Below are 21,030 nucleotides of genomic sequence, written 5' to 3'. Positions count from 1 at the left end.
GAGGTTCCAGGGCTGCACCCTAACATGGGGGCCTAGGGTGCTTTGTAGATCAGTGCTTGGAGTGGCCTGAGTCCCTGCTAAGGGCCCTATAGAAAAGGGGTAGGTATGGGCTCTCAGGCTCCCAGAACAACGCTGGTCCAATCAACCGTGGGTATGCAACAGCAGGGCAGAATGTCAGTCTTTTGTGTGTGGGGGGGGTACCAGTAGCCTCGAGAAGATTTAACTTTTCATCTCTGTGGAGGATGGGTTGGGAGGGCCTTCTAAAGGAAGTAAGGAATGGGAATGAAGGGTCTGCTGGGGAAGAATATGGAAGTAAGTTGTTAAGCAAGTGCCCCTTTCTCCCCATTGCCAGAAATGGAGGTGTTCTCCTGGAAGCCTTCCTTTTATTAGCCTCCCTGCAGGAAAATGCAGGTGTCAGATGCATTTTCGTCAGTCAGCCAGTGTTAACGCTGTGCTCCAGCTTGCCAGAATGGGCAAGTAGTTCATTATATTACAATTTATAAATAGAAAATTAAAATTATGGGTGGGGCTGAGGCGCTGGGGAAGCAGATGCTAAATAGTCCTGGTGGAGGAGTGCCCACCATCAAGCCCAGCCACCTAGGAGCAGGGGTCACCTTCTCGAAAGCAACTCCAGGTTGCCCCACACCAAGGCAATTCCTGTACTGCCCTTCCTTGTCTTTAGTCCTTCCTCCCACCCAATCAGCATCCTCAGAGCTCAGCAGTACGCCGCCCCAGTCTCTGCTGGCTGGCGCCTGGAAGTTTCTGTGTCCGCGGCGCTCAGCCTAGCAGCTCCTCGGCCAGGCGATAGAGGAGCCGGGAGTACCAGTGCATGCCGGTCGGCTGGACGGCCCCGCCGGGAAGCAACGCCCCCAGGGCGTGCAGCAGGCGCAGAGGCGCAAAGGCGCGGTGGGCCCACTGGTGACTCTCCAGCACTGCGTAGCACGAGGCCAGGACGTCGTTGACCAGCAGCGTCCCGTGCGCCGTCAGCGGCGCGAACACGCCCACGGCCTCCTCCCGCGCCACGCGCGCCACGCGCGCCGGCCGCAGCGCGTCCCCGCCGGGCGCCAGCACCGAGTCCCCCGCGCGCAGCCGCCGCGCGAACACCGGCGCGAAGTCGCCCGGCGCGGGCGCCGGCCCGCGAGCGGCGAACACCAGGTGCCAGGGCGTGAGCAGCAGCTTGCGCGGGGGCCGCTCCGTCTCCACAGCCACGAACGAGGCCCGCCGCTGCAAGTCGCGGTCCAGGAACAGCAGCACCGGCGTGGGCACCACCCGGCCGGCCGCGTCGGCCGCCAGCACCCAGTCTCCGCGGTGCAGTTCCCGCAGCCCCTTCCGCTCGCCGCTCCGCAGGCGCACAGTGGCATTTCCCGGAAAGCAGCCGCCGGCCCGGACAGCCAGGGAGTTATCTGCGGGGCACAAGCAGGAAGGAAGGGCTAGATCCAGAACACTGGCTCTCCCAAGGGGTGGCACCAGCCTGGCGCGGACATCGGGCTGGAGTCCCTGGACCACATGCAATTTCCCACGGATCGGGCCCCGCAACGGGCAGAAAGGGAAGTAACAGTGGAACTGGGCAGCCTCAGTTTCCTGGCGGGAGCCCCCCACCCCCTCGGGCGGACTTCAGCACCCCCACCCCCACCACCCTTATCCCCCAGCCGCCTGCTGTACCAGCTTTGACAGACACGTGGACGTGGTTGCGGGACTCGTAGTAGACCCAGTCGAAGCCGGCTTCCACCGCCAGGCGCGCCAACAGCCCATACTTATTGCGGTCGCGGTCGGACGTGGTGATATCCAAGGCGCGGCCTTCGTAGTGGAGGGAATCCTGCGCGTGGTGGCCGTCCTCGTCCCAGCCCTCGGTCACGCGCAGCCGCACTCCGGGCCACATGTTCATCACCGCGATCGCCAGAGCGTTCACCCGCTCCTTGCAACGCTGGGGAGGAGTCAACGTCAGCGTCAGCTGCCTCGGCCCCAGCTGGGGCACCAGGCCCATGGACCCGAGGGTCGACTCTTCAGTGTGTTCTGGGCCCCACTCCACTTCCTCCCAGCTTTCCAGTGTCCTGGAAATCCCTAGAGAATCTGCACACCTACCCGTCCATTCTCCATGCGCATCGTCCATTCTCCATGCGCATCGCGCTCTCCCTCTCCAGAGCCTCTCTGGAGAACCAGGAGGACCCTCTGGGTTGAGGAGTGGGCTCTAGAGTACTCTTTCCCCACCGTGCCCACCTCCACCAGCCTGGAAGCTGAGCTCTGCCCAGGCCCGAGTTGAGAGGGCGGGAGGAAAGGGCAGTTGGGTCAGGAAAAGCTGGCAGCCCGGGTGCCCGAGAGGAGCCCCAGTTGCAGTCTGGCCCCCGCCCCAGGCCCCGGCCACCCTCCCTCCGCCCGATTCATCTTTTGTTTCATGGCCTTGCCTGGCACCGGGCATCGGTTTCCTTCCTTCCTTCCTTCCTTCCTCCCTTCCTCCCTCCCTCCTCCTTTCGGCCCCTAGCATTAACCCCTTCCTTGTCCGCCCCCCCCACCCCACTCGCCCTGCAGAGGTGCCCTACCCGAGCCGTGTGAGATCAAGGCTACTGGAAAAAGGGCTGGGCGGCGGGGGCTGCGCCAAGTACAATGGCCATTCTCAGGGATGACTTAACCGAACGAGAATCCCGGGCCGAGGCCGGGGACGCGCCGGGGAGAAGCGGACTCAGCAGCTCCTGCCACAAAGGCGCTTTTCAGCCGCCCCGGCGCAGGGAGAGGAAAGGGCAGAAAGCCGCGCCCCCCATCCCTGCCTTGGCCCGCCGGGTCCCCTCCCCCAGCGCAGCGCGGCCAGCCCTCCTCGTACAGGGGAGGGCTCCGCCAAGCCTGGTCGTCCGAGTCGCGCCATCCCTGTCCCAGGTGCAAGCCGAGGAGGCGTGGGAGCAGCACCTGAGAGGACTGGGAGAGTCTGGGGGTCCCCTGCAGGGAGGGTGCGCGGAGGAGGCAGCGGCTGGTAGCCTACTCCCCGCCCCCTTGGGGGAGAATGAGACCGGGTGGTTATCTCCACAGCTCGAGTCTGGGAGTATGAGACCTTGGCCCGCTCCACAGCGCCGACACTGTGGGAGGAGGCTGAGACAGGACAGCTTCCTTTTCTCCCCCTTTCGACCTCTCACCTCGGACTTGGTTTTCCCCTCTCTGCCAGAGAGACCCTTTCCCCTGCCCTTCCTTTGGAGTCTCCCACACACACCTCCACGGAGTTGGGGGGAAGGGGAGAAGAGAAAAAGTGCTAACTTCGTCCAACTTCTTGTCACTTTGTCCCCTAAGGAGGCCCAGAGGCCCTGACCTGCGGGGGCAGCAGCCCAATGCAGAGCCAACTCAATAGAGGCCTTTTGCAGCCAGGGTGTGGGGGATAAGCTGGGCTAAGGGGGTTCCCAGGCCCGCCAGAGTCCCTCCTGGGCCTATCCCTGGTGCTGCCCCTTCTGTTGCAGGTAGTAGCCAGAAGAAAGGGCAAACCCAGCATCTTCCTTCACCAAAGGGGGCAGGGGGAGAGTCCCTTTCATTTTTTAAATTTTTTTGCCAGGAGAAAGACTTCAGGGCAGGAACAAGAAGGGATTCTTTCTTCCCAGGACAGGTTTTCCTGACAAAGTAACCTGGAAAAATGATGGCAATTAATCAGAGGAAATCCGTGCCCCTCCCTCTCGTGCTCTCCCACCCCACACACAATTAGGTGGTGTAATGGAAAGTGTGTAGGACTTAGAATCAGGAGTCCAGCATTCTCCCTCCAGCCAATAATTAGCTGCACGATTTTGACGGAATCACTTTTCCTCCTGGGTCCAGCTCTCCCTCTTTGCTAAAATGGGGGGTGGAGCAACATGACCTCCCAGCTCCCTGTCAGCCCTGATATAATGAGGGGTGGCAGATGCTTTAGATATGGTAGTTGAATTTACTTCTGTTCCAAGGGAAGGCCCTGAGCTAAGCTGAACTTGGGGGATGGAGAGGTGCTTTGATTCTCAGGTGGGCCCATCAATTCTTCTCTTCAAGGACAGTCTAGTTTAGACCTAATAGCACTGCCCTGATTGTAGGACACTCCTCTTTGTCACAGATAATGCCTGCCCACCCCCCCACTCTCAGGTAGATGGTGTGTTGACCTGACCCTTCCACCAGCCCCCTGCAGGCTATTGGTCCCTGGAGCCTTTCCACTAGCAGCACGGGAGCCAAGCAAAAGGTAGTTTTCTGTCTGGTGCCTAGCCAGTTCCTGGCCCCCTGGCCCCCGGCTCACCCCAGCCCTTCCTGCCTGGCTCGGTGGCTGACCCCCGGTCCACGCCTCAGCCATTTCCCGTCTCGCCTGCCGCCATCCTCCTTTCCCCGCCCTCGCTCCACTCTCACTAGTCCCCCCACCTCCATCCCAGCCTCTGTGGATGGGGATCTCTTCAGCCCACTTGGTCCAGCCAGCAGGTTGTTCTGGGGGTTAGTTAAGGGGCTGGTCTCTGAGACTAAGAGCTCTCTAGATGAGGCTGGCTCACCCTCTGCCGCTGCCAGAGGACAGGAAGTTGGCAGTGCGCTGGCACAGGTGGGGAGACCTCCTTACCTCCGTCATCAGGCGGTCTGCCCCGCTGTTCTCTTCATCCTTGAAGATGATGTCGGGGTTGTAGTTAGGCACCAGATCCCGGAAGCGCTCAGAGCCCCTTGCCACCCTCCCCTCGGCTGGCCCACTGGCGCCCAGAGTCCGCTCGGGCATACTGGGCACAAACTGCTTGTAGAGCAGCGGCACGAGCTGCTTGCGCACGTAGCGGCGCCTGCCCACAGGACCCCGGCCAGGCCCGCAGCTCTGAGCGGGCAGTGCTAGGAGTGCCAAGCAGCACAAGGGCACCAGACCGATCGGCAGCGCCATGGATGCAGCGGACTAGGGCCAAGCGGCAACGGTCTTGTCCTGACTAGTACGCCAGTCAGTGGGGCATTTCCCCAGGCTCCTGAGCACACAGCAGGCAGAGCGCCCTGGAGTACCCTAGAGCTCTGCGCACCTGGCTGCAGTTGGCTCTGCCCACATGCCCCTGGGGGGAGTCTGGGACCTGCTACTGATGGACCAACTTAGCGGGGAAGGCGGGTAGTGGGTGTGTGCCAGCCTAGCCTGTTTCTGCTGCTGGGCTCCTGTGCTGCCAGGACGCCAGGGCTCCGCCTTAAGTGGCCCCTGGCCCCGCCTCCCGCCCTTCTTCCAGGGCGGTCCCGCCCCCTCCCACTGGGGCGGGGGCTCCAGCCTGTCACTGCTGGCCCATTTTACGACCGAAATGAGTCCCGTTCTGGAAACCAGGGAGGCACTTGCCTAGGACGTCTTCCACTAACTAGTACCTACCTAGCACAGTACTCCGCTGTAGGCACGAATATCTTTCTACCTCCAAGACTAGGCGTGGCCAAACCATCCTTGCCTGATTCTCAAGAGGGATCCTTGTTTTCTCAAGGACTACTCTAGCCAACTGCTGTCTACTGTCCTAGTTGCTACCCAAGCCTTTTGGACATACAACCAGCTTCCCCTATTTCCTTTGGTCTTCTCCCCACCTCTCTCCTTGTCCCCAGGACCGACAACCTGGGGACTATTTTTCCTAGCTGATAGCCCTGAGCTGGGAGCTGCCCCTTGGGGCTCCCAAAATCAGGCTACATTCAGCTTACGGAGTTCCAACTTTTACCCCCTCTCTTAACCTTGCTGGGGAGCCCTGGTAGTGTAGTGGTTATGCATTGGGCTGCTAACCACAAGGCCAGCAGTTCAAAACCACCAGGAGAAAGGTGGGGCTTTTTACGCCTATAAAGCGTTCGTCTCAGAAACTCAAGAGGCAGCTCTACCCTGTCCTACAGCGTTACTACACGCTGAAATTGACTGGATGGTAGTTAAGTCCTTCCTTACCATCGCCACTTAACATGCAATAGCGATTTACCATTCAAATAACTGGGAGCTACCAGGGTGGATACTAAGTGAGAAACTAAGTCCCAGGCCTTCACCTCCTCTCTGGCGAGCCCTCCAATCTCTTGCTCTAGACTCTTAGCTATGCTTCTCACCAATCACCTCAGAAAATGAGCCTACATCACATCCCTCACCCATCGAGTCTTACAAATTATTCTCACGAAGAATTGGATGGTATCCTGACTCTGGCCACCTCTGCATTCCCTCAAGAAGCAATTGCTATGGTGCCATGAGATGCCACCCTCTCAAGACTGGCGATTATTGGGAACAAGCTAATTTCTAATGGCATGCCTGCCCTACAGTCAGGTGCTCACCAAGTATTTTGCAATCTACACTTTATGTATTCCATTCTTACCTGCTTCTTTGGCTAGCACTCACAACTTTGTTAGAAAAGGGGGGGATTGTCACATGACCTGCCAACTGCAAGACAACTGTCCTATTACCTATACATACCGTGACCAAATATCCTTAGAAACTACAATCCAACTGTCAAGTCAGGGAAGGCAGGTCAGGCACAGCCATGGCTGGGGGTGGGGTGTGTGTGTAAGGCAATCCTCTTCCTAGGCTTTTCTGCCCTACCACTGAGTTCAGAAGTAGGACCATGTTTCCTGATAAGAGTCAGGGCAACAGTCAGCTGTAAGCAAGGGCTAAGGGAGGAGAGAGTATGTAGTGGCATAGTGTTTACATGTTGGGCTGCAATCCGCAAGGCACACAGTTCAAAACCACCAGCCATTCTGCAGGAGAAAGATGGAGTTCTCTACTCCTGTAAAGAGTTACTGTCTCGGAAGCTCATAGGGAAAGTTCTACTCTGTCCTACAGGATCTCTGTGAGCCAGCAACAACTGGCTGGCAGTGAGAAGGACAGTGAAATGTCACATTACCCATTGTATGACCTAACACCAGATACAGGTTTCCAAAGGACACCCAGAGTGCAAGAGGGAAGGAATAGGGTGGTGAGCAGACACCCCCACCCACCCCCATTTTTCTCAGTTGATAGGTGACACAAATAGACACAGAGACAGGGCCTTTAAAAAAACCAAAGCAAACCCTGGATCAACTTTATTGCTGATGGTTCTGGCCTCTTCTTCCCTGTGGTCGTGGCCTCTCAGGTGGTCTAAAGCCCCTCCAGAACAGCACAGTGCTTAAGTTCTGCCGGGACAGAGGCAAGGGAGACAACCTGTCTCTTCCCAAGCCTTCCCCAAGTCCAGATCATTCCCTGTCCCACCCTTCCCCCTCCCTATTGCACATCAAATCATGTAAACATGGCTATGGGCAAAGCCCAGAACAGCATTGAGGCAGACTGATGTGTAAACAGATTTGGGACCAGGAGGCACAGGCAGCCACCCAGCCCCACCCCATACGGAGGCCCACAATTAAATCTGGAAAAGCTGGGGCTCCGGTCCCAAATTCTGGCTCAGATTTGCAACAGTGAAGATGGCTTGCCTGCCCCCTGCCACCCACTCTCCTCTCAGATTTCAGGTTCTGAGGTCCCTTCCCTGCCCCCACTCTGGGCTCTCCTCTAGGCGTGGGCAGTAGATGGCAGTGTCCAGTTTTCTCCCTCCCACCCCAGCTATAGGTCACTGGTGCTGGGTCTTCCTAGAGGTCCGGGGGAAAGCGGAGACAGGCAGCGGCAGTCTGTCCAGCCCTGGAGGAGAAAAAGGGAACAGTCAAAAGTAGGGCACAAGTCCTGTCTGCAGAGATAAGACAATCAAGCCACCAGACTGAAGGATGAGGTTAACGCCATACCAGATCTCCTACCCACCACTCCCATGCCCGACAACCACTGCATAATCCCTTCTCACCAAAGGCCCGAATCAGCTCTGCCCGTACAGCTGCGGTGAAGGTCTTCACCAGACAGAGCGTGGTGAGGCCTGCGAAGGCTGCATTGTAGAGGAACACGATGTAGAAATTGCCCAGCCAGTTGAAGCGTCCAAAGTCACCCAGCAGGTCAAAGCGAGTGAGCCCTGAAGTAGGAACGCCAGGATGAAGGTGGGCTCCCTGCCCCTCCCCTGCTCAGAGCTCAGCTTTCTGCTGCCTCCAGGTGGCCACATCTCCACACTGCAGTTGATAGGTTGGCTGCTACTGGACATCATTCTCCTCCCTCCCAAGCCCAGTTCAAGGCTGTGGCAGAAAGTGTCAGCAGCTAGACCCCAACTTCCCTTGCAGGGTTTGGCATCTTCTCTTCCAATGGTGTCCTGAGGAGCTCCCTGGGACCTGTCACTTGTTCCTGGGTCAGGAACCTAGAGGCCGGTTACTAAGGATTTTTTTAGTGGACAACTGTGTGGTGGCTATGAGCCCAGACTCCGCTCAGCTTTATATGGTCCATACGCCAACTTCAACCCTAACCAACTGCATGATCTGGGGCTAGTTCCTTCAACTCTCTGTGCCTCTTTTCTCACCTACAGAGAACATAATGGGTTGTGATGACTGAATGACACAACACACATAAAGCATGATTACCTGCCATGCACAGTCTGACACTCAACTGAGCCTCAATAACAGTAATGCTATCATAAAGCAATATTCTTGGGCTCTTGTTACTAACTGCTGTCAAGTTGACTTGGACTCACAGCCACCCCAAGTGTCAGGGTAGAACTGCCCCACAAGGTTTCCTTGGCTGTCATCTTGGAAAGCAGATGGCCAAATCCTTCTGCAGAACTTCTGGGACAGTTCAAATTGATAACCTTTTGCTTAGTGGCTAAACACCTATCCATTGGGCCTCCATGGCTCGATGTGTTGTGTGTCTTTGAGTCAATTCTGACTCAGAAAACTACAGACCAGAGTAGGTCTGTCCCATAGGATTTCCGAGGCTGCAACTCTTTATCAGTGCAGGTCTTCACGGGGACCACCTCTTTTCTCCCAGGGAGCCAGTGACGGGCTCAAACCAGGAAGCTCTTGGTTAGCAGCAAGTGGCTAGCCACTGCGCTATCCCCGGGGCTCCTTCTGGGCCCATAAACCCAGCCCTATCTGCACCCAACCTCAGGGTCGAACTGGTGGACCCACAGCCCACTTTCCTCCTAAATCTCCATGTATCAACTCAAATGGCAGGGTGGACAGAGTATAACGTTAAAAATTAAGAAGAACTAGACTTGAATATCTATCATCTCATACATGTGATTTGTCACCTTTGCTGCTCCTACACTGCGCTGGGGTGAACCAATCATACTTTTGAACTTTACCCGGTAATTCTAGATCACAGCTCTAAAGTGTGTGTGTGAGTACTTTTCCCCTTTAAGTGGTTCACTACCTCTTTTTCCACATGCACTTGCAAACATAGCCCAGAAAGCTGCCCTCTGTCTGACCAACAGAAATCCTCCACAGGCCAGTTCAAATAATCCAGAAGCTTCCACTAAAGAGATCCTGTCAAAACAAGACTCAATATATTATTTAATACCCCTGTCTGTGAGAAAAGCCCTGGACTGGGGTGCAGGAGATAAGGGCTCTAGCCTGATTTTTCTTTGCCTCAAACCAACTTTGTAACTCTGTTTACAAAGCTTCTCTGTTTCTCAATTTTAAAATGACAAAAGTTTTAGATGATCCACCGCAAAGAAAGATTTGGGGACAAGTGGTGCTATTTCACACATACACATATACATACACATACAGATACACACACACACACAAAGCTGTAAAATGGGGCAAGCAGTGGGACATAGCAAATGCAATAGTAATAAAGAGGAACTTCAATCAACAATACTTTGAAGCTCAGCACAGGCAATTAGAGAGAACACCCCAGTTTCCCCATCTGTATAATGGAGATGATACCTCCTTATAGGTCTGTGGTGGGAATTAAAGGGGCCGCAGGTACAGCAAGTACCCATGGTGCCCCTAGCACCAACAGGCACCCATTCCCTTACCTTCTTTGGCTACTTACCCAGAGTTCGAGAGAAGACAGGAAGTGCTGAGCTTAGGACCAGGAGACAGACACAGTTTCCGATGATCTGGGTGGGAGTATGGAACAGGAAGAAGGTAGCAGTGTTGCCAGCACCTAGTGCCCACCTGCTCCCTCAGGGAAGGGTTTCCCCTACTCCCCCATAGCTACCTGTGTCATGGCTGTGTCGTGCCATCTGGGCCGCAGGCCCCGGAAGAGTGGAGAGCTGTAGAAGCCCACAACCGAGGACACCATCAGATAACTGCCACTGGGTTAAGGAAGACCTAGCCAGCTCCCAAGGATCAGCGCGTCATCTCAAAAGGAACAGACCTCACCCTGTCCCACCCCTCCTTTTAAAATCATGCCTTTTTGTTCTTTCTGAACCCAAACTTTGTAAAGTCTTTCCCCTTTCCCCACCGCCCCTGCCAGTTCTGCCCAGAGTCCCACTGAAGACAAGTTTAGTGAAACGAGGTGATGGTGGATTCCCAGGAGGATACAATATGAGTACAACCTGAATGAGAGCACCGAACGAGCCCAGCTTGGAGAAGGAGACTTGGCCCAGGGAGGCGCCCTGAGGGATGGAACTGTGTCACTGGGGCTCAGCCCCCACCGTCAGCACCACCTAGTCCCAGTCTTCTCTCTCTGGTCTCAGCTGCTGGCATCCTTGTCCCAGCCTTCCTTAAGCCCTCCCCAAAACATGTATGCATATATCTATCTGCCTCAGTCAAGAAGAGCCATCGTGGGAGGGTAGCCATACCTGCATGCCCCGGGGCATGGCAGCCTCATCAATGAGCAGTTCCAGGATGTGGATGGCCACAATGAGCACAGACAGCCCCTGTGGGAGGCAAGGTCATTGACTACCGGCTCTGCCTCAGCCCAGCTGTACCCCACAGACTGTCGTTTCTAAGATGTTTCCCCTAGGCCACAAGGCACTGCCTCAATGCTCTTGCTAGCATGTGGGTCTCTATGAGGCACTCAAAGACAACATGATTTCAACTGTAGGTCATGACCCTACAAGGGGCAAGGTAACTGAATGTGCGGGTCGTGAAAAGCCTGACAACAAAGGTTTCGAACATGCAATGACCAAAAATTAACTCAAAAATCAAATGTGTAATGAATCTCAGATGTTTCTGAAACGTTTGCCCACATTACAAATTTCTTGGACGAAAAGGGGTTTTAGGTGGAAAAAAGTTTAAGAAACGGTGCTGACGTGCTCCCTTCAGGTGAAAACACTGTAGACAATCCAGGAAAACAAAGAGAAAAAGGGATTTTTTTTCTGTCAGACCAACAAGACCTTTGTGGGATGGGCTGGGTGTCAGCCTCATTCTTGCCTCAGGGAAAATCGGCACAGCTACTCAGTGGCTTGTGCAACCTTGGAAAAGTTACGGGACATCTGCAGGATGAGAACTGGTGAGCTCAGCACAGGACAGTACACACACACTTTGTGAACAGCAACCACTCTCACTGATAACCAGGTCTCTGCATCTCCCCACTCCTCCCCGAGTCACTCCCAAGTTCAGGGGTTATTTATTCCCCCAGTCACCTCGAGGCTGGTGTACCCACCGTCAGCACCAGCAAGCACAGCATGGCCAAGGGGTAGCCCAGGTTCCGCTGCCAGGCTGAAGCCTTCCGCCGCTTCTCTGCAGGAATGAGAGGCTGTCAGCAAGGGCAGCTGAAACAACGGCTACTCTCCTTGTTGGAGAAAACCAAGTATCCCACTCCCTACCAATCCACATACCCAGCAGGACCCTCTGGGTCTGTAGAGCCAGGACCTGTCTATGCACCAGCTCAATGTCTAGAGGCAGCCAGCAAGACGTGGGGTCTGGGGGCAAAGAACATGATATCAACTCCTCTCCGCCCAAGCCAGGCCCGCAACCCCGGCTAAAGACAAGCACTACTCACTGCAGATCCTGCGGGTCAGAGCTGCCTCTTCAAAGGCTGAGCAGTACAGCTGCTCCTCCAAGTCTTCCAGAAGCTGGGGACAGGGACAAGGGTGGGGCTGTTAGAGGTTCCTGATCCAAACAGTACCCAGGAGAACCTGCTTCCCCCTGGGATTTCCTAATCCCAGCCCTTCCCCTAACCCTCACCCACCACCGCCGCTGCCCTGTGGCCAGCAACTTTATCCAATCCTTCCCATTCTCCATGTGTCTGGTGGCCAGCTTCAGATGATGGGGGTGTAGGATACAGGGGCAACAAAGGCTGTGGGCTTCTGCAAGCCGTGCACTACACAGTCCTAGGAGGGAGCGTTCACAGAATCATAGATTGGCATGTTTATGATTCCTATTTTCCAATGACAGAAATAAAGTATCTTAAGGAAAGGGTGACCCTTTCTAACTCCCAGAAAGGTACAAGACAGATGAGCCGCGGCCCTGCTCTGGGTCCACCAGAAGACCGCCTTAAGTGTCACACTAAAAATCCCTTTCAGGATTTTTCTATCTAAAGCTTAAACTGTACCTGTCCCAGGAGAAGCCACCCCTGAGCTTACATGTGCTCTAGGGTTTTTTAGGGGACACAGGGTGGGCCCCAGTGCCGGATGGGGTGTGAAGGGGAAAGCCTGGCTCCCAAGGCACAGCATGTCACCTGCTACTCCATGTGGCACCAGCTTTGCAGGAAGTTGGCCCTGCAGAACCAGAGGCGAGAGGCACTACATACCCGGGGCTTGACCAGCAGCTTCCCAGTGACCGAGAACGTGCGCGCGAGACCTAGCGGAGTACACACTGTGGGGGGAAAAAGCCAGTCACGCACCAGACCCTGCTCCTCTACTTCCCTTAGCCACCCCTCTGTCTCCTTGCCTCCCATCTTCAGGGCCCTGCCCACTCTGAGCACCTGCACACTCACCCAGGAGCAGCAGGACTCCCAGGAAGGAGATGCAGGAGTAGAGGTAGGGGAGGTAGTACTCCCATAAGTCTGTGGGTGAAGGAAGAGGAGGCCAGTCAGCTTGGCTCTCTCCCCCTGTGTCATAGGGGCTGTCAGGCCCCAGAGTCTAGGTCAGGCATCCTCAAACTGAGGACCCCTGGTCTAGGCTATCACATACTTCCAAACCTACAGGGATTGGCCAGTATTGCCCAGGTGACCCCAAGGGAAAAGAAGAGGGAATGGTGGAGATCTGGGCAAACTGAGATCCTAAATCCCATTTAAAGGGACAATTGCCACTTGGCTTCTGTTGCCAGAGACTGATGTGTACGGATCCTCTCCCTTGTCAAGCAAAACCAGCAATCTTGGTATTACTGAGAAACCTTCCAATTTAAAAATGTTAGCAACTGATTCACACACCCATGCATTAGCCCAATGAAATATTTCCTCAGTTGGATTTGGCCCCAAGCTTAAAATTTCAGTTCAAAGAAGAGGTTGTCAACTTTCTCCATGGCAGAAGGATGCAGTCATTCCAGGCAGGAACAAAGCCACTCATCGTCAAGGGTGGGGAGGAAGCCAGGCTCTCACCATAGAGTGACTCCCTGCTGGCCTTGTTGTTGTCCACAATGGCTGACGCCACCCAGACTATGCCCAGCACCAGCAAGGTGAGGAGCACCAGCATCACCACAGTCTCGTAGACCCGGCCCAGGACACCCTACAGGAGGAGACAATAATATGAGGCAGGCTTGGGGGAGAAAAAGGGGATGGGGGAGCAGTTTACGGCGGCCACCCCTGCACTCCCACCCTTCAATCAGAGGTCATTCCTCTTGTTCTTTCTTTGCAACCATCCCCCACCCCCCGCCCCGCCCTGAATCATTATTCATCCTGTCTCCTCTGGGCAGCTGACCTTGTCCAAAGTCTGCATCCCCCGAGCTCACTCTGGCCAAGGTGAAGCCCCAGCAAGAGCAGAGGATGCAGAGAGGGATCGGGACGTCTTGCCTGTGTTCTCTCCTCTCTTGGATGGTTTTTCCCATGGCTGAGTCCTTCTGAGACCACAGCTCCTCGCTGAGTGGCCCTGCCTCCAATCTTTAACTATCATTAAGTTCCAAAAACGGATTATTTTGCACCCTCAGACCTGGAAGTGGTAATGACTTTCTACTGTCATCAGTGCCATAAAGCCCTTGTTCCCTTCATTTTTGCCTCAAACTCAAAAAAACTCACTGCCATCGAGTCAATTTTGACTCATAGCATCCCTCTAAGACTAAACAGAACTGCCCCCGCTTTGGGTTTGTGAGGCTGTCGATCTTTACGGGAGCAGAGCGTCCTCATCTTTCTCCCTCAGGGTGGTTGGTGGATTGGAACTGCAGCCCTTGCAGTTACCTCTGCAAATAGTCCCTTTATAAAAAATGTCTTCAGTAAAACAAAACAGAAAAACAACTCTGTTCCGAGGGACTATTTGAATGGAATTTGTTTCCAACCTAAACTGTGTAACTGACATAGCCCCTACTCACCTTTCTGGAGCCAGCAAAACCCTCAGACTCTGTGAAGAAGTATGCAAAGGGCATGAGGAAGATGAGGGACAGGTTGGAGAAGAGAAAAACAAGGTTCCAGAGGCCTACAGCAGGAAGACAAAGTACAGGTGGTTGGTAAGCAGGGGCATGTAGGGCCCAACGGCCTGGGGATTAAGTGGGGGGAGGACGGGGGGCTAGCCAGGATGAGCTATGGTTGGGTGGGCCAAGGTTGCCTCCATCTGTCTAACCCTACCAGCTCCCTATCACCACCCCAAATCGCAACCTGAAGCCACGCACCATGGATGAGGGAGCCATTGAGCCACTGGATGTAGTAGTTCCGAGGCAGCGAGAGCAAGACTTCGTTGCTGAGAATGGAGAAGGGCAGGAGCAGGACAGCACCCAGGGCAACTGCCAGGGTGAAGGTGCACAACTCAAGCCTGGGCAGAGAAGAGATGGGTTAGTGAGTGCCAAGTCACCCCAGAAACTGTCCCTTAGGACCTCCACTCAGCCCCTGCCTCCTTTACCTTCAGTGAGGCCGCTGACACACAGGACGGTAAAATCTTTGACATTCACGGGCGCCTGGGCACCTGCCATGTCACTTGCCCAGATCGTCCCAAGAAATGTGCCCACACGTGCCTGAGGGGTGTGCCAGGCCAGCTGCCAAAGCTGAAGGGCCTGACATAGATTTCCCCTGCTTAAGCATATGGATTTGGGAGCTTGTCTCCTTTAGTCGGCAGAACTACATAAAGGTACTAGGGCATGGGGTGAGGGGGAGCGGAGACGTAACTTCTTAGACAAGGTCTGCGCCCTAGGCAGTATCAGCTGAAAAGAAGGGCTGCGTTTCTCTAGCTGGTCCATGGAGGGGAGGGAAGCACAGCTGCTAATCTCAGCATGTGCTGGTCACCAGCAGCAGCCCAGAGCCAAGGCCTTCCTCTCCGAACCACGCACACTCCCTCCTGGAGGGTTTCCACCTTTTTGCTCTGCTGCTGCCCAGGGCCCCCGCTATACTTCCTCCTCACTGACCCCTGAGAGGTGAAGTCAAGTTGTAGCCATGTCCATTGACTCAGCCGCCAGCTGGTATTTCCTGCCCCTGCAGCTCCTGGCTTAACCAGGGAGACAGGCACCGCAGCTTTCCTCAGCACCTCAGGGTGGGGTAAAGCCGGAAGAGAGGAGAACCGTGGTGAAAGCAGCAGCTCAGACTTCATTGGGTGATACCCTTTCCCTTCCTTCTGTCCAGCTCTAGAAGCCTCCCTGTATCCAGGGCCCTGAAGGCCAGTGGTGCCCAGATCTGAAGCAGCTGATACTTACACAATCTTGTTGACTGTAGCATCTTCATCATACACTACAAGAGGAACAGAGGCACAGGGAAGAAGCAGACATCAGTGGGCAGCTCTGGGAATCATCTGAGTTGCTGTGTGTCCCCCTCCCCCTTCATCACCTCTGAAAAAAGGACCTGGCCCCACAGAATCAGGGCTGGGGACAGGAGGCTCTGGAAGAGTTTACCACCGGGGACCTCACAACTTACCCTCTGGCCAAGGGGGCAGACTGAAGATGGACCCCTTATTCTCCCTGTTGTCCTTACTCTTTCCCATTACTGGCTTCTCTTTGTAAGTTCAAAATACAATAATCAACTGGTCTGTGGAGTTGCTTACATCAGTGGCTATGTGCAAGGAGGAGGCATGAAGCGGGGAAGGGGTTCAATAGGAAAAGGCATTCTGATAGAAAATGCCCAGAGAAGCTAAACTGAGGGGCAGCTGCCTTCTCGGGTGGAGTGGAACTCATGAAGGGTTCCATTCTAAGGGGTGGAAAGGATGGACCAGGAAAAGATGGTCTGGGTAGGCTTGGGCTAGGATCCGGGCAGGTGCACCCCCACCCACCCGCTAACAACCATAAGAAGGAAAGCTCCAGTGTCCACACACTCAAGCTCTTGGTAAAGAGAAAGGCGACCATCACCAGGGCCTCGGACCCCAATGGTCAGGGAGCCCTGGGAGAAGAGATGACATAGCGATCATGTCCATGAGGACAAACACCTAACAGCTGCCCACTTCAGGTTCATGAGGGCTTTCACATTAACCATTTCATTTGGTCCACACAATGACATTGGGCAGGGGTTGGACTGTATCCTACTTATTTGGTAAAGGATGAAGCTGAAGGTCAGAAAAAGTTACAAACCGTGCCTAGTGACTTGATTAGTTACAGACCAGCACTTCCTGCCTATGGGAAAAGGGCCGCTGAAGAGGCAAAGGCTCCAGCCCAGCACAGTCACATCCTCTCTCCCAGTGGGCGCCACAAAACCCATTCTCCTGAGGCCGGCCCTATGGCAACTAGGGCGCAGGGAGAAGGCAGGCAGGAGAAGGAAGGCACTGGTACCTGTTGTGAACTCGGCAGGCTTCTTGAAGCGAGTCAGGGTGACGTGGCAGAGTATGTAGAGTGTGGCAAACAGCAGGGCTGAGATCTGTGGCAGAGTACAAGCTGGGATGAGAAGCACTAATTTCTGGCACAATCCATAGTTCCAAGGGCATTCACTGCTAGTGCCCCGTGGTCATGTCCCACAGACTAGGCTCTGTACTTCCAGCGTTTCATTTTTCTCCCAGTATTTCCAATGGAGGGCTCTGGTCTCCAAGATGGGCTGTCCATGGCCCTGGGAAACATCATCGCACCCAGTCCTGTGGGGTTTTAGTTTACAACTGCCAGCACCAGCACTATGACAGGCTGTATAAAACTAAAGTTTGGGGTAGGCTTAAGCTCTAATTTCAGATTCCTGGACACTGCGGTAATTCACTCAGAGAAAGCATCACTACCCACAATCGACCAGTCAAGAAAACATGCGCGAAACCGCTTGTCAACCACCACTGGACAATGCTGATGCCAGAAGTTTTCTCCAATAAATTTAAAGAACAGCAACACTGGACTGCCCCTGGTCCTGAGCCCCATAAAAGCCCAGTGAACAAAGAACTCTGGGCTAATTCCCTTTTGGACGCTGGGTCCCCGCTGCGCTGGGCAGTGGAGGGAGGGAAGCTCTAGCTAGAGCTAGCAAATAAATTCCTTTTGCCGCTTTTGCATCTCAACTGATCGTAATTCTTCCATGCGCCCAAGGTGAGCTCGCGTTCCCTTCCCCAATCCAACATTGAGCTCGTGTTCCCTTCCCCAATCCAACAGGCCTACAAGGGTTTCCCCAGAGAAATTTCCTTCACTCAAAGAAACTATGGGCAAAGGTAGACACAAACACATGGCTGCAACAGAACCAAGGACATTTACTCTAAGCACATTCTTGGAAAGATCAGTTTGAGGGAGGTAGAACGTGTCTGTATTAGGCTGCACCCCTTTCCCCCTCCTACCACCTTGACCCATGACCCAGATCAGGATAAGAGGAATCAAATCATCTCACTCCTAGACCAACTCAGAATTTCTACTCTGTGCTCACTCAGGGATCCTGCAAGAGTAGGTCTCCTCTGACTTTCGACTCCATAAAGAGTTAAACTCCGAAAGAAGCCTGGAGGTCGGCAGTGAGTTGTAGTTCTGGGTCAAGCCAGAGCCTCTTTTAGCCCTCTTCTCCTAAGAGGGTGCTTTAGTTGGGGCCCAACATCGAACACATTCTGGAGTTAACACCCTTTAAAGGTGGCCAATCCTAGACCCTAGTCAAGCTTCCCACTCTAGCACCAAGCTTTTCAGAGCTGTCCCATACCCTCACTGACTTCCAATACAGTTATGGCAGAACTTGGCTAGGCTAATTTGCATATGCATGCATCCTCACCTTACCCTAGGGAGAAAGATGGGGTTTTCTATTCAACTAAACAACTGTCTGGCAAGGGTAGGTCTATCCTCCCCAATCAGATTGCTGTGGGTCAGCATGGACGCGATGAGTTTGAGGGGTTTTTTTGGTTTACCCTACTCCACGTAAGCTGCAGTTGCCCACAAGTCTGTTCAGCTCCACAAATGAAGCCAGAGTCTCAAAAAGAGATGTTATTATGCTTGAGGTAAGCAGTGAAGGTAGGGCCCACTCCCATGGGCCCTCGGGACACCACAGGGAAGCAAAATGCAGTTTTTTATACAGTATAAACTCCAAAAACTCACTGCCATCAGGTCGATCCTATGTCACAGTGATGTTGTAAATCCAGGGCAGAACTGCCCATGTGGGTTTCCAAGACTGCAAACCTTTGCAGGAATAGAAAGCCTCGTTTTTTCTCCCTAGGATCAGCTGGTGATTTTGAACTGCAGATCTTGCAGTTATTTATATAAGTAGGTCACAAGTCAAGAGTCATGGATCTAGGACAAAAACTGTAGCTTCTGACAACACGGAAGCGGGCTAGGAAGACGCCACTTAGACAGTAGCTATGAGAGTTTTTACAGCCCAGTGCTCTAAGCTGGGCTTGCGTAACAGCTAGGAAGGTGGGAGGGCTCAAAAGGTCAGACTGGAGTTCCACGCAGCTACAGCATTTCCAAAGGAGAGGAAGGTGTTCCCTAAAGCTAGGGTTGGGAGCAGAGTGGGGGCGGGGGGGTTGGCCTTCAAGTTGCCCTTGGACAGCACTGCAGTCTTCGGCTAATGGGACTACAGGATGGAGGCAACTCCTGGGTCCCAGGTCTCATCCCTCCCAATTCTCTAGGAATGTGGGCTTCAGGCCCTACATGGCCTCAAGGCTTAGGCATGCTTCCTAAAAACGGCTCAACCCTGTAATGGGGGCCCATCTGCCAAGGAACTCACAAGGAAGGTTTCCTGAATATAGGCGTGACTGGAGTCCCACATGGGGATGGACAGTCTCTACTCTCCAGCCCTCACAGTCAAGGGCAGGTCTAGTATAGAGATGATATCCGTGTTCACTTTAGCTCTAGTCCAATCTGAGGCTGCCCAGTTCGACAAAAATGAAGGATGACTCCCACCAGTGAGTCATCTCACTAACACTTTGTGGGGGAGGAGGGTGTTCGAAACTACCTTGAGGTGCTCTGGGAGAAGGAACAGAGCAGACAGGAGATGAGGATTCAAAAACAGGCCTGAGGAAGATGGGAGCCCCTAAGTTCCAAGGGGTGTTCAGTCCAGCGTGAGGAGTCCTGCTGTGTAGCTGCTGCTCTAGGTCAAGGTGACCGGTTTGGGGGGGGGGGGGGTAAGGAAAAGGCAGGAAAGTGCCCTCTAGAGAATTAGGGGTACTCCCTGAATGGCGTGCAAGCTGTAAAACCAGCTTCCAGGGGTTTCCAGCGAACATAAATAAGGGGGCGGGGAGAATCTCAATGGTTCCTCAGCTCTACATCTCAAAACCCACCCCCAAAGAGTCTTTTCTTCCAAAGTGGAGGACCAACCAAGTCCCGACCCCTCCCACACCTACATTTTGTCTGGAATCCTGGTCCATGTGACAACTGCCCTTCCCAGTCGGGTCTGCCCTCTGCTGAGTTTAAGGAGGAGGTGAACAATAAACGGGACCCCTAGCATATCCATCCCTACCAGACTCCCAGACTGGAGGGCCCCAGGGCTCACCGGACTATTCGATTCCGATAACTCGGCCCCAGCTCGCGGAGGCCGGCAGGTGCGGGGTTGCGGGAGGGGGAGGGGCGTGCGGAGGGGAGGAACGGAAAGCGACGGGCTTTGTTTTGCCCGCAGGGACCCAGCCTGGGCACCGACCGACCCCTTCAGCCCTGCCGGGGACCTCGTCGCTCGCCCCGGTGCAAGCAGCGTTTGGAGGCGTTCTGAGTCCGGGTGGTCGCACTCCGACTCGACCTCTCCCCAGTTAAGCACCATGTTCCCTCCACCTCCGCCCTGCCCGCCCTGCCCCGGGCCCCACTCACAATACACTCGCGGACCCGCTCGTGGAAAAGCTGCTCTCGCACGGATAGCACCTCGTAGTCAGCTGCTTCCATACTCTGCTGAGCATGACTGGGGCGGGGTGTCTCCGGGCCCGGGGAGGACGAGCGGGGATGAAGCCTCCGCCGCCAGGCACCCGGACCCAACCAACGAGCCTTTTACCTCACGGGCTACGACGGAAACTCCCGGTAATCTGGGACTCCGATTCAGGCGTCCTGACGCCCCGCCCTTAAAGGGGCAGGCACCACCGCGCCTCTCTTTAGAGGGCTCGGGCCCCTCTCTGCTCCCTCCCCTTTAAGGTCGGGCCTCGGTCACGTTTCCACGTAAACTCCGGCCACCAGGCTAGCTACTAGGAAGTGTAGGTCCTAGTTCTGGTTTTTTTTGTTGTTTTTTTCGAGAGACCGAGTGACGACACACCGGATGGGCGGGTTCCTCCTTGGCATCGGAAGAATCATTGGCTTCTAAAGAGCTGCCACTCATCCCTGGAGGGGCGCTGATAGGTTTCCCCGGGAAAGGAGGCGGGCTCTTTTGGACCTATTCGAAACTAAACGACCATCTCTCACGCACGTCTGGCAGTTGAGAATTTGAGTAGCAGCCGAGATTTTAGTTTGGCCGTAGTTAAAAGGACTATTTGGACCAGACCATCCAGACAAGATGTGAAAATACCATGTGGGTTCTGCCCGGTAACCTAGGGCCGTAGCAGCGGGTCTTGGGGTTGGGGTGCCCCAAGAGTTTGGGTTGGGGTGCGGGCAGGAGGGGGTGGGGCACATCTGCCAGAAATTTTCCCGCAACTTCGTCATTTTTGCGGAAGGCCTAATGGGGAGGCTGTGAAGATTTACCCATGAAGATTTACCGACTCGGAAACCCTGTAGACAGATGGTCGCTATGAGTCGGAATTGATGCGATGGCAGTGGCTTTGATTGTGGGGTGTTTTTGTTTTTGTTTTTTTTTACTGTTTTTTTTTATGGGGTGGTAAAGCAAATAAAGACAACTGGACAGAGAATGACCGAAATGCCACAGTAGGTCGTGCTTATGTAGAGCTGAACCGAACATTAGCTGACCACTTACTGTGGGTGGTACTTGACAAATTTTTTTCCTGCTCT

General features: G+C 54.5%; 2 protein-coding genes across 3 annotated transcripts; both read right to left on the bottom strand.

Annotated features, from left to right (window-relative positions):
* Positions 1-386: 386 nt before the first annotated feature.
* On the bottom strand, positions 387-5,091 carry DHH (desert hedgehog signaling molecule). Its single transcript, XM_075552984.1, has 3 exons — positions 4,538-5,091; positions 1,663-1,924; positions 387-1,403 (listed from the first exon to the last, which is right to left on the bottom strand). The coding sequence occupies exons 1-3, from the start codon at positions 4,838-4,840 to the stop codon at positions 778-780; spliced, it is 1,191 nt and encodes a 396-aa protein (XP_075409099.1). The 5' UTR covers positions 4,841-5,091; the 3' UTR covers positions 387-777.
* A 1,837-nt stretch (positions 5,092-6,928) lies between these two features.
* Positions 6,929-20,332, bottom strand: LMBR1L (limb development membrane protein 1 like). 2 transcript variants are annotated; one of them, XM_075551752.1, is made up of 17 exons: positions 19,912-20,332; positions 16,507-16,591; positions 15,445-15,478; positions 14,434-14,573; positions 14,137-14,240; positions 13,214-13,340; positions 12,611-12,679; positions 12,425-12,489; positions 11,675-11,747; positions 11,511-11,594; positions 11,336-11,412; positions 10,530-10,607; positions 10,270-10,343; positions 9,944-10,034; positions 9,776-9,842; positions 7,704-7,865; positions 6,929-7,546 (listed from the first exon to the last, which is right to left on the bottom strand). In XM_075551752.1, exons 1-17 carry the CDS (start codon positions 19,981-19,983, stop codon positions 7,479-7,481), a joined length of 1,470 nt encoding a protein of 489 aa, XP_075407867.1. In that variant the 5' UTR covers positions 19,984-20,332; the 3' UTR covers positions 6,929-7,478. The 2 variants fall into 2 exon arrangements, with proteins under 2 accessions (XP_075407867.1, XP_075407868.1); XM_075551753.1 differs by having other exon boundaries at positions 7,704-7,781.
* Positions 20,333-21,030: the final 698 nt, after the last annotated feature.

This window comes from Tenrec ecaudatus, chromosome 6 (assembly GCF_050624435.1).
Source record: "Tenrec ecaudatus isolate mTenEca1 chromosome 6, mTenEca1.hap1, whole genome shotgun sequence".
In the NCBI taxonomy this organism is placed as follows: Eukaryota; Metazoa; Chordata; class Mammalia; order Afrosoricida; family Tenrecidae; genus Tenrec; species Tenrec ecaudatus.
The sequence above is the reverse complement of the archived record's forward strand: the minus strand, read 5'-3'. Positions and strand labels throughout refer to the sequence as shown.

Coding starts and splice junctions, on each gene's coding strand:
- DHH (XM_075552984.1), bottom strand. CDS start 4,840: ATGGCGCTGCCGATCGGTCTGGTGCCCTTGTGCTGCTTGGCACTCCTA. Junction 1,925..4,537: donor CAGACCGCCTGATGACGGAG/GTAAGGAGGTCT, acceptor ACTCCTCCCCAG/CGTTGCAAGGAGCGGGTGAA. Junction 1,404..1,662: donor CCACGTGTCTGTCAAAGCTG/GTACAGCAGGCG, acceptor TGTGCCCCGCAG/ATAACTCCCTGGCTGTCCGG.
- LMBR1L (XM_075551752.1), bottom strand. CDS start 19,983: ATGGAAGCAGCTGACTACGAGGTGCTATCCGTGCGAGAGCAGCTTTTC. Junction 10,344..10,529: donor CCATGCCCCGGGGCATGCAG/GTATGGCTACCC, acceptor TCCATCCCTCAG/GGCGCCTCCCTGGGCCAAGT. Junction 9,843..9,943: donor ACGACACAGCCATGACACAG/GTAGCTATGGGG, acceptor ACTCCCACCCAG/ATCATCGGAAACTGTGTCTG.